At 41.4% G+C, this 19,247-nt stretch overlaps 2 protein-coding genes across 9 annotated transcripts in view; one reads left to right on the top strand and one right to left on the bottom strand.

Annotated features, from left to right (window-relative positions):
• Window positions 1-11,711, top strand: part of RASGEF1A (RasGEF domain family member 1A) — a 78,053-nt gene extending 66,342 nt beyond the window's left edge. For 4 of the 5 annotated variants that reach the window (XM_039477918.2, XM_003930015.3, XM_074382088.1 and 1 more), the window contains 2 exons: window positions 293-365; window positions 575-2,314. In XM_039477918.2, the coding sequence (XP_039333852.1) occupies window positions 293-365; window positions 575-599 (98 nt within the window). In that variant the 3' untranslated portion in view covers window positions 600-2,314. Of the gene's footprint in view, window positions 1-292; window positions 366-574; window positions 2,315-11,639 lie in introns of those variants that run through there. The other variant, XR_012512779.1, reaches the window with a different exon arrangement.
• Window positions 9,811-19,247, bottom strand: part of CSGALNACT2 (chondroitin sulfate N-acetylgalactosaminyltransferase 2) — a 45,556-nt gene continuing 36,119 nt past the window's right edge. For all 4 annotated transcript variants that reach the window (XM_074382091.1, XM_010340636.3, XM_074382092.1 and 1 more), the window contains one exon: window positions 9,811-11,921. In XM_074382091.1, coding sequence (XP_074238192.1) covers window positions 11,629-11,921 — 293 coding nt within the window. In that variant the 3' untranslated portion in view covers window positions 9,811-11,628. The remainder of the gene's footprint in view (window positions 11,922-19,247) is intronic.

Below are 19,247 nucleotides of genomic sequence, written 5' to 3'. Positions count from 1 at the left end.
AGGAATGAGTGTGCATGAGGGTGGGTCGTGGGATGGACAGAGGGAACGGACAAGAGGTGTAGTTTCCAGTGGCCATTGGAGAGGGTCACATGGGGTTAGGGCAGGTGTTGCAACACGAGGAACCTTCCTAGAGTTCCCAACAGGCAGCCCGAGAGCCTACACAGCAAACTGTGTCAGAGCCCAGCCAGAGGTCACTGTCCCCTTGTTCTGGGCTGTACCCCTGAAGAGACAGCTGGGTGCAGGCAGACACTGCATGGGGACACAGGCTCTGAGGGACTTTCTTGTTTCTCAGCTCTCTTCGTTGCCTCCTTTGAAAGTGAGGGTCCCGAGAACCACATGGAAAAGGACAGCTGGAAGACCCTCAGGTAGGAGATGCACCAGGGACACGGGAGTCTGTGAGGAAGAGGGAGGACTCAGCGTGGGCATGAGGGTCACTCTCCTGGAAAGGGGGTCTGGGCACTGTTGCGTCCCTGGTGCAGGGCTGCCGGGCATGCTTGGTGGGAAGCTGAGGATGGTTTGGACTCAGGCCGCTGTGCTCAGGCCACCGTGCTGCCTGTCCCCTGTCCCCCTCTAGGACCACCCTCCTCAACAGAGCCTGAGGCGGATGCAGCCTGCGACGCCAGAGGAAGCACGCGTACTAACCGGGTTTAAATCTTGACTGATGTGGGTTGAGACGAGGAGGCCTCACTGGTTGGGGTCCATTTTGTATATAACTTTTATGAGAAAAAATGGTAATTATTATTTCATGCATCAACCTTTGGCACTTACAAAGTTTTTTTGTTTATTTTAAATAACAGGGCAGGGCCCTGCTTTGGGGAGGGGTAGGGGAGAGTATCATGGGAGATGACATCCATGATAACATCTTATTCTAATGAAATGTAGATTTTTATTTTCTACTTTTGATTATTAACATCTTATGAAAAAATATTTTAAAAAACCCAACCAAAACCAACATGAGCCCTGCCTGCTAGGACGCCTTTCCAGCCAGTGTCTCTGACGTCGGGGTTAGTGCCTTAGAGGGTACTGGGGTCTGGTCTTCCTGCTCCATGGTTTGGGCTGCAGTGAGCCTCACTCCACGTGGGCACACCTGCCCTCAGGAGCTTGGGCCACGAGGCTCTGCAGGAGGGCTGGTGGCTGGGAGGTCGCATCTGCACGCTTCTGGAAGCGAGCCTTTGAGTACGGGCTATCCAAAGTTTACATTTTCATTTTCCTTTCAGGGATTTGTGGGGTCAGGGAGGGGCAGGGGGCACCTGGCAGCATATTTTCTGTGACAATGTGTTCAGCCAATCATTCTTCAACTAAGTTTTAGAAAGGAGGAAATCTAAAATAAGGTAAGGGAGGGAAGCACGGAGTTGTCAGTTTTCTGGCCTGCAACTGAAAGACACACTGAGTTGTGATGAAGAAAAATACACGGGTGACTGCAGAGTGGTGACATTTAGAGCTAGTCTTGAAACCCACCTACAGAGGGGAAGGCAGCCGATAGCCCTCCTCCCACCTGAGTGGGCAGCGCCCCTAACTGGAATTGGAAACACAGAAAATTTGCCAGGCCATACTGTTGGAGCCCATTCAGATAAAACTGCCCAATGCTGGGAGGAGTTTTCTACACCCAGCTGGAGGATTACACTCTCCATTTTTCCATGTCTGACTTCCCGGTGTGAGCCCTGGGCCTTCGTTACCATGGTGCGGGACAGCTGTCCCTCAGAAAGTGGGCAGTCCATCCACACGGACCATCTCCCTCGCAGGAACTCCACACCCTCGTCCCTCTGCATTCCCAGCTTCCGCAGGAGCCTTGATCCATTGGGAAGCCTGGGTGAGGATGGGCCAGGTCTCAATTCCCAAAGCTCCTGGGAGAGCCTAAGGACACTGGGAGAGGCTGGGCCTGGAGAGGAGGCGGCCCTGGGCCCGCTGCCCATGCCTCTGGCCCTGGGTGGAGCAGGAATAGTTCCACTGTATTGTCACAGTGTGTTTGCACTTTCCGAGGTTCTAGCTAGTACAGACTGTATATTGATAGTACATATTGCTTTGTTTATGTCTTTGAGATGAGAAAGGCTTAAAACTTGAGAATATATATTTGGAATACAGCCTTAGAATGGTTTCTGTACACACCCACGTGCACTTCACGGGTGATCAGTTCTAGTACCTACTTGAAACAGTGTCTATGTCTGCCACTTTACTTTCCCAATTTGATACATATCCTGATTTGATGTTTTGGTATTTGAAATGAACTCTGGAGTATGAAGCTGTACCATAATGTAGGATGTCGGTTTTGGTGTGACTGGACATACTTGCTTCAATAAAAGAACACGTCACTCCCCTCCCTTGCCTGCTGTGTATGTGCTGCTGGCAGGGGACGTGGGCTCCCTGGGGCAGAGAGAAGGGCAAGGCTGCCAGGCCTGCTGCAGCCTTCCCAGGAGGGACAGGGCAAGGGCCTTTTTGTCTCCAGTTGACAATACTTTCTGATAAAGGGCTTTCCACTGAATAAGGCAAGACTCGAAAAAAGCTATAGGAGACACGTTTAGTCCTACTTTCCTCAATGTGAGCACCAAAAAGATGTCACTGGTTGCTGTATTGCATGGTCACATGAGTTTGGGATACCTAGTTAAGCCAGGCTGTATGGGCTGTGTTACTGTGGGAGGAGTCAGATGGCCCTCAGAGGCAGGGGAGGTTAAGAAGTCCCTGGATGCGATCCTGCAGGGCAGCCTGCAGAACACAGGTCTGGAGGGGCTGCTTCTGGTATCATTGAGTTACACTCAAGTGCACCAGAGAAGAGGGGAACTGTGGGGCACACAAGAGCTCGGGAATTGAAAGAAAAGAACTAAGGCTCCGGGATGGAATGTGGTACTCCCCCTCTCTGCTCCTCCAACCTGCCCATTCCCTTGGTTCTCAGGCCCAGGTTGGGTGGGGACTGCACCCCAGGGCTAATTTAGCTCATTTTTCACAATATATTCAGTGTCATCATTCCCATGAGGTGAATGCCACCCAACAGAAACCTTTCTGGGGTGAGGGAATGTCCTGTATCTGTGCTGTCCAGTACAGCAGCTACCAACCGAATGTGGGTCCTATGCACTGGGATGTGGCCAGTGTGACCGAGGGGCTGAATTTGGAATGTGAATTTGGACAGCCAGGGAGCCCTGTGCTGGACAGAAGCTGGGCTCCGGGGCTTTGCCACCCTGTGCAGTGGGCAGTGCAGGACAGGTGCTCGGTGTCTGTGCAGCAAATGGGGACACAGAGATGATGCTTGAGCTTTGACATTTTTTACATCTGTAAATCAAATGGCATCCCTAAGTTCCTGGTGGAGGTGATTTTTGGAAGTGTTCATCTGCTTCAGCTGAAGAAGGGGGAGCACATAATTTGCTCTGGCCTTGGATACAACCTGGAGCTGGGTGGGCCATCCTCCACCATGGGCAGTTCCTCCAGGGCAGTGGCTCTCAAGTGTGGCTCCCTGGGAACCTGCCTGAATGGTTATTCTTAGGCCCCACCACACACCTGCTGAATTGGGAACATGGTGGGGGCCTAGTCCACGCCCTGAGCTGCACAGCATGTGCAGGAAGCACTCGGTGTGTGACGGTCTGTGTGCCTTGTGACTAGCACATCCCTGTGTGATGGCTGAATGCCACCCCTCAAACACGTTTCAGGAACAAATGGATGTCAATGTGGCAGAATGATAATCTAAGGATCTGTACTAAGCCATGGAGACTTATGTAACACACATTGCTGTGACACACACCTATCACGCCCATATGAGAACATAGGCCCTGCTCCTCAGGGAGGTGCAAGGCAGTAGGGCGGGAGCAAGGAGTTAGGGCACCTGGAATGAGTGCTGGTCTCCAGCCCCCAGCTGGAAAAGCTTGAACAAGCTGTTTACCTTGCAGCCTCCATGTTCTCATTTGATCGGGCCTCCCTCGCAGGGCTGTGGTAGCAGACAGAGCAGACTCCTGGTTCATTGTCAGCACAGTCAATGCTTGCTGTGGACTGGCCCTGGTGCTGGGGATGCCAAACAGCACTTCTGCAAAAGGTTACAGCACCTTTGGGAAAAGTGAAGCAAAGGCTTCTAAGTCCCCTTCCAAAGGAACACCTGAGGTCCTGGTCAATATGAAGCATATTAGCATTCACCACAGTCACTGTTCAATCCAACCAACACAGAAATATAAATGGGAAAGAATTCCCACGAATTCAGATTCAGAACTTCTACAGGGAAAACCTACAACCTATCTGCAGGCCAGTTTAGATCAACTGAACATGTTAACACAATTTCAATCTTTATTCCCAACAAGGAAGCCAGGATACTGTTAGGAAGGTGAGGGGTTGCCGAACACCCGGCAAGCATCTACCCCACAGCACCAGGATGCTCAGGTGCAGATGCTCAGCTGCAGCTCTGCAGCAGCAGTGCCAAATGGTTCAGGAACAGTGCATGGAAGAGTGTAAGAAAGTAAACTGTGCACCTGTCCATTTCTGGCAGTGTGAGAGATGAAGTGTGTGCCCACTGAAAACAACAGATAAAGTTGTACAAAATTTAAAAATCCAAGTAAAGGCAGGGAGCCAGAGAAGTCAGGGAAGCTCTGGAGCCTGCTTTGCCCTGATGGCAAAGACCATGAGCTTCTGTTTTCAAGTTCTGAGGGGTAGAGAAAAACGTCCAGGGCCTGCCTGAAGACAAAGAATCAAATAGGAGACCCCAGCCCATAAAGCTGGCATCCCAAAGAGCCACCTCTCAGTGCAGCAAGAGCTTGAATTCAGGTGCTCCACCCGAACCCCACCGAGGGAGCTAAGGAAAGCTGCCTGATTTGAACCTCAGCACTGAATGAAGGCAGGGAAATTTTACCCTGGTAATTGATAACAATGAGTCAGTGAGCTTCACAAAATTTTGTAGCACAAATCAACACAGGTCCAACACAAAGTTTAGGCTGAGAATTCTTTGAACTGGCCCTGAACTGGTACTGCCCCTAAGCATCCAGTAGAAACAAACATTCTGACCTATATTCCAGTTTTTTTAAAAAAATCTCTCCTTAGCTGTGTCTAATTTTGTTCAACCCATCTGTTGGATTTTAAAAATTCAATTATTGTAGTTTTCATTTCTAGATGCTCTATTTGGTTCTTTTCCAAATCTGTTTGATCATAAGTCTGAAGAAATTACCAGAATCTAACACAAAGAGAATAAAGCACTGGAAAACAAGAAACAGGTTGAGACATGGAGGATACAACGGTTTTAACATGTTGTCAGAGTTAGAGAAGCAAAGAGAATGAGAGGGAAATCATTTTTAAAAATCCAATCGCTGAGAATTTTTCAGAGTAATAATCCAAGGAGCCCAAAGAATCTCAAGCAGGACCAGAAAAAAACAAACCCACACACAGATGTATCATAGTGACAAACAGCAGAGGAGAGAGTAGACTACTTTCAAAGAATGATGGCTGTTACACTGATCATTCACAGCAGATATAACTGAAGCCAGGAGACAGTGGAATAGTAACTTCAATGTGCTAAAAAAAAAAAAAAAAAAAAAAAAAAAGAATAATGGCCAATTTAGAATTTTCTACTTTTTAGAACGGTTTATTAAATGAGAGATAATAAAGATGTTTACAGACAAATTAAATGGAGTTTGCTATCCACAGACCTTCCCTAAAAGCAAGCCTGAAGGATGGATCTTGACTCTTACTGAAACCCATGTACAAAACAATTTCCAGATACACCACAAACCTAAATATGAAAAGCAATGCAATGAAGTGTCCAAAAAAGAATTTAAAAAATTCTGGAGTAGGAAAGGTTTCTTAAATTGGACACCAAAATCACTAGCCATAAAAGAAAACTGGTTTTTATTGAAAGTAATAACTTCTGTTTACTGACAGATACCATTAATACAGTGAAAGTTGAGACTGTTGCTAGGAGAAGGTATGTGTAATATGTAAATCTGACAAATGACTGAAATTCAAAATACAGAAGTAACTCCCACAAATCAACTAAAAAAAAAAAATCAAACTAATTTTTTTAAAAGAAGGCAGAAAAACTTCAACAGGCATTTCACAAAAGAAAATAACCAAATGGCCAATAAGCATATGAGAAGGTACTTGGACATCATTCCCTGATTATAAACTAAGATGAAAATAAGAACTGTACATCCCCACTGGAAATTATAATTAAAGAGTTTAAATTCAAAACACTGGAAATACTGTGTTGGGGAGGATGTAAAGCAACTGATCTCTCAAACATGGCTGCTAAGGGTTAGTTATTTAAAAGGACTGAAAAAAATCTGTCTGCTCCTGGCAAAGCTGATCAAGAAAAAATGGAAAGCATAAATATCAGGAATGAGAAAAAAGGATATGACTATAAATCTTATATGTATCACAGAGATAATAGGAGGATATTGATTTCATCTGAATTTTCAAATTTATCAGTATAAATACCTAGAAAATTACAATTTACCCAAAATAACTCAATGAGAGCTTACTTTAGAAAAAATAGTCTGAATAGTTCTGTAATTATTAAATAAATTGAACAACTGATCAAAAATCTGCCCAGATAGAAAAGTTCATGCCCAAGTGGCTTTCAGGCAGTTCTTCCAGGCAGTTCCAAATATTCAAGGAAGAAATTAATTCCAGTTTTACAAAACTTTTCTAGAAACAGAGTAAGAAGGAACATCTATAACTTAGTTTATAAGCTAGTATAGGCTCAACAGAAAAGCCCAATGAAGGCCAGACATGGTGGCTCATGCCTGTAATCTCTGCACTTTCTGAGGCCAAGGTGGGAAGATCACTTGAAACCAGGAGCTCAAGACCAGCCTAGACAACAAACCAAGACCCTATATCTACACATACATAACGACAACAACAACAACAACAACAACAACAACAACAGAGTTAGGTGCAGTGGGGCGTGCCTGTGGTCCCAGCTACTTGGGAGGCTGAGGTGGGAGGATCACTTAAGCCCAGGAGGTTGAGGCTGTAGTGTGAGCCATGACTATCCCACTGCACTCCACCCTTGGAGACAGAGCAAGATCCTGTCAATTAAAACAACAAACAAACAAAAATGCCCAACAAGGAAGAGAAAGGAAGCCATAGGCAATCTCATTCATGGACACAGATTAAAAACACCTGAAGTATATACATACCCACACCCCCTGACATGAATACGTATGAGATATGTAAATGTGAATACCTGTGTGTATATGTATGCAAACCAAATCCACCAATGTAAAATAAAAATAACACATGACTGATGAATTTGTCCCAATAATGCAAGGGCACTTAAGAAAATCTATTAACTCAATTCATCTCATTCACTTCTGGTGGGAATGCAAAATGGTACAGTCACACTGGAAGACAGTTTGGCAGCTTCCTACAAAGCTAAGCTAAACATTCTCTTACCATATGATCCAGCAATTGTGTTCCTTGTTATTCATTCAAAGGTTGAAAACATGTCCACACAAAAACCTGCACAAAGATGTTTATTCCAGTTTTATTCATAATTGCCAAAATCTGGAAGCAACCAAGATCCCCTTCAATAGGTGATTGGGTAAACTTTGGTTATATCCAGACAATGAAATGTTATTCAGTACTAAAAAGAAATGAGCTCTCAAGCCATAAAAAGGCATGGAAGAAGCTTAAATTCATATTACTAAGTCCAAGAAGCCAATCTGAAAAGGCTACATACATACTGTATGATTCCAACTATATGACATTCTGGAAAAAGCAAAACTATGGAAACCGTGAAAACATCAGTGGTTGCCAGGGGTTAGAGGGCAGAGAGAGATGAGTAGTCAGTCAGCCTAGAGGATTTTTGGGGCATTGAGACTGTTCTGTTATCATACTGTAACATAAATACATTTGTCTAAACCCATAGCACATACAAAACCAAGAGCAAACCCTAATGTAAACTATGGACTTTGGTGATTAACTATCACTATGGTGATTATCTTGTGTCAATGTGGGTTCATTGGTTGTAACAAATGTACTACTGTCATGGCAGATGTAGATAACAGAAAAAAACTGTGCATGTGTGTGGACAGGGGGTGTCTAAGGAAACTCTACATACCTTCTGTTCAATTTTTCTGTCAACCTAAAACTGCTCTAAAAAATAAAGTCTATTGAAGAAAGTAGAAATCATAAGGAAAAAAGATTAGTCACAATAAAGTTCATTTTTATTCCTCAAAAAGTACCATCAAAATTGGGAAAAGACAAACCCCATTGGGTCTTAATGAGAGAAGATATCTGCAAACATTAAACCAACAAGAATTGGTATCTAGAATATGTAAAGAATCCCTGTGAACTGGTAAAAACGGACAAAAAGATTGGAGATAAATCATAACTACAGTTCACGCCTACAGCCCACTAAATTGGCAAGAATAAGCCCGACAAAATTAAGTACTGTCAAGGATGCATAATGAACTCACCCAGTGCCGGAAGGAGGTCCACTGTGGAAAGTTAAACATGCACACCATCGATGGCTCAGCATTTTGACTCCTGGAGAAATTCTAGCACACTTACAAGAGATATACAGTGATGTTCACGACAACACGCTTTTAACAGCAAAAGCAAACCATAAAAATCTATACACAACCCAAACAGTTACCAAAAGAGAACATAAAAGCAACTGGGTAACAACCAAAGTATCTACTAACAGTAGAATAAGTATAGTAGTACATTCATACTGAAGCGGTTAAAATATGCCATTCTGCCATACTATTTAAACTGAAGACACATGAAAAACAGCAGGGGCAAAAAGGTGAGTGACCTTTGTGCCGTTTCTTTTTTTTTTTTTTTTTTTGAGACGGAGTTTCACCCTTGTTACCCAGGCTGGAGTGCAACGGCGCGATCTCGGCTCACCGCAACCTCCGCCTCCTGGGTTCAGGCAATTCTCCTGCCTCAGCCTCCTGAGTAGCTGGGATTACAGGCACACGCCACCATGCCCAGCTAATTTTTTGTATTTTTAATAGAGACGGGGTTTCACCATGTTGACCAGGATGGTCTTGATCTCTTGACCTCGTGATCCACCCGCCTCGGCCTCCCAAAGTGCTGGGATTACAGGCTTGAACCACCGTGCCCGGCCCTGTGCCGTTTCTTAAGAGCAGGAGATGGATTCCACTGTGAAAGACACTCTCTATACTATAAGGAAAGGCAACAAATATCCTTATCTTCAATGATAAGTTTGAGATCAGAATATTGTACAAACCTTGTTAGAATAAATATTTAAGCTTCCCACATAATATAGTCACATTTTCAGTTTACTAGTCTATGTCCAATTCAGTATGTAAGTAACTGAGTCTACTTCTTTTGGTTTTTCTTTATGAGGGCTCCTGCACCACATAAAATTTCTATTACATAAATTTATATGCTTTTTTCTTGTTAATCTATGCCAATTTAATCTTCAAGCCCAGCTGGGACCCTAAGAAGATGGGAGGGAGTTTTTCCCCTCTCTACAGTACAATTGGAATACTATTCAATAATAAACTAATTTTGAGAATAACATGAGTGAACCTCAAAAACACTGAATGAAAGAGAATATATAATGAAATAATAATGTATATAAATTCAAAATCAGGCAAAACAGTCTACTGGGAGACACATAACTGGGAAAACTGTGAAGAAAACAAGTAAAAACTATCGCAAAAATCAGAGTGTGACTGTTATGGAGAGGGTGAGTGCAGGTGATTAAGAAGGGGCACAAGGGGCCTGTCCCTGGTAATGCCCCGTATTTTAATCTGAGCAGCTGCTGCACTGGTGTTTGCTTTATTTTTTAAAGTACACAATTACATGTTATATGTAATTTTCTGTCTTTATGATATTTTACAATAGAAATAATTTATCACATTTTCATGTAACTTTTGGTAATAAAATACTTTATTGGTACCGTTTAATAAATGTCAAAAACATAGTAACAGTTCCATTGCTTAGCTTTCATCTTTAAAAGCTAGTTTAAAAACAACAGGAGCAAAAGTAAACTCATTTGATTCTCTCAAAAAACAAGCCGTAACTTACCTTTGCAAATAATTAAGTTCTCTCACTTTAAATATAATTCACTGGTCTTTATAATAAATAATTGTATTAATATATAAAAGGAGACAGTGGCCTGAATTATTTTGCAGAGAACATTTCACACATCTTTTAAAAAAATTCCTATACACTACCACACCTTAAAACTTGTAAGAATAATTAGGTGAGTTATTATAATACTGAATTAATATAGCACCTACAAATTTGAAATTTGTAATATTTCAGATGATATGATTTACTGAGAAAAAGAGTAATGATTTTTTCTTCAGTGAATTTTCAGGGGTTTACGTACTAATAGAATTCAACACAGGTCTCTTTTAAAAGCCGAAGGTTAAAAAATTTATGCATGCTAGAAACTGACCTCATGGTAACAGATCCATGTGTGACAAATAATGTAGTGCAGTCCTATCTGAATATAATTTCTTCTTCACTTTGTCTCATTAACTTATACCTCACTCAATTAAAACATTCTCTATGCAAGTGATATATTTCTCTAAAACATTCCATATTTCAGATTTCCATTCAGACTATCTTCCCCTCTTCCTCCCTTTTCTCAAATCAGAGTGATTTTGTTTTATACCATTTGCTTTTTCTCCCCTCAATGAAACTTTTTCAACTCAAACTATTACAGTAATGCAAATACAAATGTAGCATATATTAATATATTAGAAAAAAGGATAGTAAATACATATGGTTCCATGCCAAATGAGAAAATCGAAAGCAAAAACAAACAAAACCATGCTATGTTCATCTATTCTGAACCACCATGGGAAGATCCTGATGTAGCTGGCTCATAAACTAATGTTCCCAGACACACCTAGGATCCTGTACTCCAGTATAATTAAATGCTCTGTTAAAGATATTTCCATGTTATTTTGTTTGTTCAAAATACTCTACAGCAACTCTGACTACTAATCTTGAACATGATAATAATGTAATATCATCATGTTCAAATTATATGTAATTGTCTTATGATAATGTAAAATACAATGTATTACATTGTATTTTTAATCAAGCCATAGATTCTAACCTACTTTCTACTATTATCCATTTGCTTAAAAAGACTTTTAAGGGGCAAAGCAACAGTAAGTTAAGGAGTTTTTATTTCTATCTTTCTTTTGATTGAGGATTTCAGATGTGTCAGTTATTATCCTCTACTTCAGTGGAAAAGGATTCTTCGAGCTATTAAATCAAGCAGGACGACTCAGGGGTGGGCAAGTGAAGATACTTGTCCACGCCCTATGCCTGTAACATTCCATCTCCTCTGTAAGAATGTGTTCTCCACCCACCAGCAGCCTGGCACATTCCATCCTTTCCACCCAGATCCAATCAGATCCAACCATACAATCCCACATGCAACCAGAACATGGGCATCAGGTAGAACTAACTCAAAACAACTTTTGGGACAAATACCAGATTTCAATTTGTCAATTATTCCATAGTGCAGTATTCTCACAAAACAGAGACTTTGTGTTGAAACATTTGTTTTTTTCTACCCACATCAAGTTGAACTGCTAAAGTAATGTCAGAAACAACATGAAAAATAAACATGTCTTCTCCAAAAGAGGCACTGCATTCAGAAGTGGAATTAAGGCTAAATAAATAGTGCTGGTTTGTGGTTCACTTGGTAACACATTAATTATGATTTCAACCAACAGCTTCACTGTTTGTCCTGTATGCCTGTTTATGAAGATGTGTCTCTATTTCCTCCCTGAAGACCAGCATTCCCAGGTGGGAGTGAGAGGCCTCATTCATGGCTTTAGACTGGATGCACATGCGGTACTGCTCGGGGGTCAGCTCATCAGCACAGCGCTTTTCATGCCAGAGGTGGAAAAGACCAGGAACTGGAGTCCGAATCACAATGAGGTCACCATGTAAATATTTTCGATAAAGATGAACATCTTCTCCACCCCAACCTTTCACTTCCATGTCAAATCCACCTATAAGATCAAAACTGACACTATAAATAACTGCCTATTATTAGCCAGAGCACAGGGAAATATATAAAGGTTTAAATGTTCTGCTTCAAATGGGATGAGATGGTTCAGCACAAAGATAGCACAAGACACCTGGCATAGAGGGGTGAATTCCAGTCACTGGAAGTCCAGTTTTGAGTGGATACTTGGACTCAAGGAGCTCAAGGCTGGTTGTTGAGAGTATCAAAATGGAGTTAAATATTTAAGAACACTGTAAATTTCAAAGTCCTGTAGGAAATCTACAGAAAGTCAAATAAAGAAGAAAATACAGGTCACTTATAATCTCACCACCATTAATTTTTTGTATTTTCTTTCGTTTTTTTTGGAGACAGGGTCTCACTCTGTTACCCAGGCTGGAGTGCAGTGGTATGATCATGGCTCACTGCAGCACTGACTCTGTGGCTGAGGTGATCCTCCCATCTTAGCCCCCTGAGTAGCTGGGACCACATGCACATGTCAGCACACTCAGCTAGTGTTTTTTTTTGGTGGAGATGGGGTATCACCATGTTGCCCAGGCTCATCTTACACTTTGAGTTCAAGCGATCTGCCTACTCTGCCTCTGAAAGTGCTGGGATTACAGGCAAGAGCCACTGTGCCCAGTGACATTTTCTATCCTTTGAGACACGCTTTTCTGGGCTATAGAAAAACCCCCTAGAAGGGAAAAAGAAGAAAGGGCCAAGCTGGAGATATAAATTTGAGAATGGGTCTATAGATTATTTAAAGCTACAGGAATGAATGAAGTTACTGAAGGAACTTGGAAGGAAATCAGGGCCTAGGTCTAAACACTAAGAAATGCCAATTTCTAGAGGTTAAATAGAGGCAGACAAAGTTAAGTCAGGAAAGGAGATTGAGAAGTAGCCCTAAGTAAGGGAGAAAATTCTGGAAAAGGTGGCACTGTAGCAGCCATATGAAGAAATTTAAAAAGAACTGACTGGACCTGGTGGCATAAATGTTACTTATAAACTTTCCCAGAACAATTCTGATAGAGTGATGGGGCAGAAGGCTAACTGCAGTAGGCTGACCCATAAAATGGAAGATAAAGTTGAGGCTATTTTCAAGCCAGGTTCAAGCTAAACAACTAATGTTTCAAAGATGCAGGGAGAAGGCAAACCAGAGTTTTTTGAAGAGCTAGAAAACTGAGTCTTAAAAACAGAGAAAAAATTATTTAATTAAAAGTGAGGCTTCCAAATTCTGTTTTTTTAGAAACAAGGTCTCTGTTACTCAGGCTAAAGTAGGATGATCATAGCTCACTGTAACCTCAAACTCCTGGGCTCAAGCAATCCTCCTGCCTCAGCCTCCTGAATAGCTAGAACTACAGGTGTGCACCACCACACCTGGCCCATTAAAAATTGTTTTTTGTAGCGTCAGGGTTGTACTATGTTGTTCAGGCTGTTCTCAAACTCCTGGCCTTAGGCCCTTCTGTCTTGGCCTCTGAAAGCACTGAGACTACAAGTCTTAGCCACTGTGTCCAGCCATCTGTCAAATAATTTTTTTCTTTTTTGAGACAGAGTTTTGCTCGTTGCCCAGGCTAGAGAGCGCAATGGCACGATCTCAGCTCACTGCAACCTCTGCCTCCCGGATTCAAGTGATTCTCCTGCCTCAGCCTCCCAAGCAGCTGAGATTATAAGCATGCCTGGCTAATTTTTTTGTATTTTTAGTAGAGATGGGGTTTTACCATGTTGATCAGGCTGGTCTTGAACTTCTGACCTCAGGTGATCCATCCACTTCGGCCTCCCAAAGTATTAGCATTACTGGCATTAGTCACTGTGCCTGGCCTGTCAAATAATTTATATTTTTCAGAGATGTGTTCTCACTCTGATGCCTAGACTGGAGCGCAGAAGTGCAATCATAGCTCACTGCAGCCTCAAACTCCTGGGCTCAAGTGATCCTTCCACCTCAGCCTCCTGAGTAAGTGGGACCACAGTGCGAGCCACCATGCCCAGTTTCTGTCAAATTATTCTATCCCACTTAATTTCACATTAACAGGATGGATAATAATCTGGAGATCTTTGAAAAGTATTACTTTAAAAAATCAGAGTTTTATTAAATGCTATGTCTGATACATATCAGCTTTTCTTCTTTGTAGACATAAGATCTTAGAATATTAGAGATGTACCTATACTTAAATGGGGCATTCCCAGTTTCTGGTCTGGCATGTCTGGAGCTAGGAAGTCATCACTCCATCCTAATAAGTCAAAAGCTGAACAGTGAAAAATCAACAACTCCTCTTAGGTCTCTCACAGAGAAGAGAGGAAACAGGGCAAATTGCTGCCCTCAAAACTGGTAAGACAGATAGGCAGATACAAAGAATTCCAACTTACTGGAGTAGAAATCTTTATGGAAACCAGTACCAAGGTAGGAAAACCTGAACTGTAATTGAGAAATTGCTAGAGGCTAAGGGTAGGCAAGTCTGAGAGTTAAAAACTTCGGGGGACCCAGTCATATTGGGACCCTCATACTCATGTGAGTTTTACCTCTAGGAGCTCTATCAGGTTGATAGTGATGATCAGAGAAAAATCTCTTAATGTGTCCAGCAGTGGGGAGGGGGAAAAGGTAATCATTTTAAAGTATGCCACAGCACTTTGTCATTATTAACAAGGCCTGTCCTTAAGAGAAGTTACTTAACCAAAGCCTAATCTGCTGGGGTTTTATCAGTGCCTAACTGATTTGGAGGAAGGAATATACCCAACTCCAGTCCCTTCTAGCCATTCTGTACAGGAAAGGAGGGGAGACTGAGGAGCATGTGTGAAGTTCAGAGTCTGGGATACAGAACACTTCTGCTCCCTCTGCACCTCACCACCACATCACAATAGCAGTTCCTTTTACCCAGTATATCAAGTCCAACTTTCAACAGAAAAATGACAAGGTATGCTAAAAGGTAAGAAAAACACAGTATTGCCGGGTGCGGTGGCTCAAGCCTGTAATCCCAGCACTTTGGGAGGCCGAGGCGGGTGGATCACAAGGTCAAGAGATCGAGACCATCCTGGTCAACATGGTGAAACCCTGTCTCTACTAAAAATACAAAAAATTAGCTGGGCATGGTGGCACATGCCTATAATTCCAGCTACTCAGGAGGCTGAGACAGCAGAATTGCCTGAACCCAGGAGGCGGAGGTGGTGGTGAGCCGAGATTGCGCCATTGCACTCCAGCCTGGGTAACAAAAGCGAAACTCCGTCTCAAAAAAATAAAATTTAAAAAAAAAAAAAGAAAAGAAAAAAGAAAAACACAGTATGAAGAGACATGTACCAGACCCAGATTGAGATACAGTAGGAATGTTGGAATTATCAGGCTGGGAATTAAAAAAAAACTATGACTAATACACTAAGGGCTCTACCGGAAAGAGCAGATTCTTTCCATTCATCTCATTTCCATGAGAAATGGAAATTCTCAGAAGGAATTTTGAAAAAATGCTAGATATCAAAAACACTGTGAAGTGAATGCCTTAGATGGGCTCATTAGTAGACTGGACTTGGCTGAAGAAAGAATCTCTGAGCTTGAGGATATGACAATAAAAATTTCCACAACAGAAAATCAAAGAAAAAAACCTGAAAATAAAATGAACAAACTATCTAAGAACTGGGGGACAACTACAAAAGATGTAACATATGTATAATGGGAATACCAGCAGGAAAGGAAACAGAGAAAGAAACAGAAGCTCCAAATAAAGACTCTTTAAGTTCCAAACAGGTGCAGCTCTCTTTTTCACTCAGCCCACAGCAACAGGGTAGAGGCTCCACTTCTAGGTGTGGCCAGCTGAGAATACTGGGGGTCCTCCTGCCTCTCTACCTACAGTCCTGCTCATAGGGCAGAGGTGGTCACTCTGCTTAGTGAGAAGTGTGTCACTGTCCCCATCCTCAGGGCAAAAGTTCACGGATTTTTTACCAGGGGGAGAGGCAGTCCATGAGAACAAACTGCTCCAAAGTTCTTCCCTAAGAAACTGACTTTACTTGAAATAGAACGTAGAGAAGTTCAGAATGTAGAGAAGTTCCAGCCTCTTGAAAATAATGGAGATTTTGGTAGTAAGCAATTAACAGGAGGCTGGGAACTCCAGGAGGGCAACAACTAAACTACAGGCCAGCTAATTTGCCAGAGACAACTACAAAGAAAGACAGTAAGAATATCCCTCTTGAAGTCTGAATAAATCTCAAAGACTTGCTGTAAAAACTATCCCTGCAAAAGGACCCAATTTAGTAGGGACAGATTCTGGAGCAATTTATGCCCCAGAGCATTGTCAAAACAAGACAGCAATTAGTGAACAGTCGGTGGAGTCTAATAGTTGGGAGTGATACCAACAGAGGCATGGAAAGAGATAAAGAAAGCCCTGCTAAATCCAATGTCATCCTAGGGTGATTGCAGAGGCCCTGAGGAGCAACAGCAGAGGCTTCATATTGCCAAAAGGTTGGGGTGGAGGAAGAAATAATTTGCTAAAATAGTCTAGCCATGTCAACAAACAAACAAATAAGCTGTGGTGGTAGAGTATCCAGAGTTGCCACAGTATATTACCTAAAATGTCCAGTTTTCAAAAAAGAAATAATGAAAAATGCAAAGAAACAAGATGTGACATACACTTAAAAAAAAAAAAAAAGCAAGCAAAAGAAACTGCCTGTGTTAGGCCTGGATGTTGGCTTTAATAGACAAAAATTCCAAAGCAGCTATTATAAATATGTTTGAAGAATTAAAAGCAGTCACACTTAAATAAGTAACAGAAAGTAAGATGAAAATGTCTTATCAAATAGACAGCATTAATAAAAACATTATACATATCAAAAGGGCCAAATAGAAATTCTGAAGTTATAAAGTACAATAACTGAAATAAAAAATTCGTCAGAGTAGCTCAACGGTAGATCTGAATTAACAAAAGAAAGAATCAGAGAACTTGAAGATAGATCAATGGAAAGTACGCAATACAAAGAACAGAGGGAAAAAAGAATGAAGAAAAATGAACAGAGCCTCAGAAAAATGTGAGACACCATTAAGTGTACCAAGATACATACAGTGAGTGTCAGAAGGAGAAAATTATGAAAAGCAGCAGAAAAAGTATTCAAAGAAATACAGTCAGCCCTCCATATGCAGGAGTTCTACATCTGTCAAATCAACCAATATGATAAAAAAAATTAGGAAAAAACCCCAATAATAAATATAAAATATTAAAATATACTATAACAACTATTTACATAGTATTTATGTTGTATTAGGTATTATAAGCCATCTAGAGATGGTTTAAAGTATATGGGCAGATGTGCAGAGGTGATATGCAAATATGAATATTTACGTAAGGAACTTGATTGTCCATGGATTTTGGTATCCACATGGTGTCCTGGATCCAATCCCATGCAGATACTGAGGGATGATTGTAATGGTTGAAACTTCCCAAATTTGATGAAAAGCATTAATGTACATATTCAAGAAGCCCAAGAAACTCCATAACCCAATTAAAATGAGCAAAGGATCTGAACAGACATTTCATTAAAGAAGATATGGAAACAGCCAATAAACACATCAAGAGATGCTCAACAACATTAATCATCAGAAAAATTATATCAGAGTCACAATCAATACCACATCCACTATCATGGGTGATACCAGAAACAAAAAGATAATAAAACATGTATTAATGAGGATGTGGGGAAATTGGAACTCTTAAACACTGCTGGTGGGAATGTAAAATGATGCAGCCACTTTGGAAAATGGTGTGGCAATTTCTCAAAAGGTCAAACACAGAGTTACCATATGACCCAGCAACTCTACTCCTACATATATAGCCAAGAGAAATGAAAATCTACATGTACACAAAAACTTATAAACAAATGTTCATAGCAGCAGTATTTATAACAGACAAAAAGTAGAAACAACTCAAATGCATATAAACTGACAAATGGAGCAACAAAATGTGGTAAAACCACACAATAGAACATTTTTTTGGATATAAAAAGGAAAGAAATCTAACACATGCCACAATATAGATGAACTTCGAAAACATTATGTGAGTGAAAGAAGCCAGTCATAAAAGGCCACATATTGTATAACTCTCTTTCTGTCAAATTCCCAGAAGAGGCAAATCTATAGGAAGTAGACTAGTACATGCCTAGGTTTGGGGGAAAAGAGGGTTGGTGGGATATGAGGAGTGACTGTTAATGGGTACGGTAATGGGTATGGGTTTTCTTTAGGGGGTGATAATGCTCTAAATTTGATGGTGGTGATATCTACATGACTTGGTGAAGTGTACATTTTAAATTGATAAATTTTATGATATGTAAATTCTATCTCAAAACTCATAAAAAAGATAAGGAACTCAAAGCATTTAAGATACTGTTAAAAAATGTACAAAAATCTATTTTTGAGGAATAGTCAAATGCTTCTCGCTTTACTAAGCAAGAAATCAGGGAAAAGAACATCAGTTTCATTTAATGTTTAATCCTCTTTTTTTTTTTTTGGAGACGGAATTAAGCTCTGTCACCCAGGCTGGAGTGCAGTGGCACAATCATGGCTCACTGCAACCTCTGCCTTCTGGGTTCAAGCGATTCTCCTGCCTCAGCCTCCCAAGTACCTGGGATTACAGGCGCCTGCCACCACGCCTGGCTAATTTTTGTGTTTTTAGTAGAGACAGAGTTTCACCATGTTGGCCAGGCTGGTCTCGATCTCCTGACCTCGTGATCTGCCCACCTCGGCCTCCCAAAGTGCTGGGATTACAGGTGTTAGTCATTGTACCTGGCCTCTTTTTTTTTTTTTTTTTTTTTAATTGTTATTTCCTGATTTTCCATTATTCAAGTGTTACAATGATAAGGAGACAAGGTGGGGGGATTTCCAAAACAAAAGGCTGATTATAAAAATGAATGTAATATGGACCCAGAATATATATATAAAATATATTCTATGACTTCTATGCTGTAGAAAGGTAGCTATCACTAAGTAAATCAGAAGACATGGAATTAGGTTTCAGTCTGCTTTATTAAACTATTCTTTGACACTTTATTTTTTGCTGGGTAAGACTGAAGCTGGGGGCCGGGCATGGTGGCTTATACCTGTAATCCCAGCACTTTGGGAGGCCAAGGTGGACAGATCACTTGAGCCCAGGAGTTTAAGACCAGCCTAGGCAATGCAGTGGAACTCCACCTCTACAAAACAAACACAAAAATTAACTGGATGTGGTGGCATGTGCCTGTGGTCCCAGCTACTTGGGAGACTAAGGTGGAAGGATCACTGAGCCTGGAAGGCAGAGGCTGCAGTGAGACGAGATCGTGCCACTGTCAGCCTGGACGACAGAACAACACCCTGTCTCAAAAAAAAAAA

Source organism: Saimiri boliviensis, chromosome 12, assembly GCF_048565385.1.
Source record: "Saimiri boliviensis isolate mSaiBol1 chromosome 12, mSaiBol1.pri, whole genome shotgun sequence".
NCBI classification, from domain to species: Eukaryota; Metazoa; Chordata; class Mammalia; order Primates; family Cebidae; genus Saimiri; species Saimiri boliviensis.
This window is presented reverse-complemented; position numbering and strand designations above follow the sequence as displayed.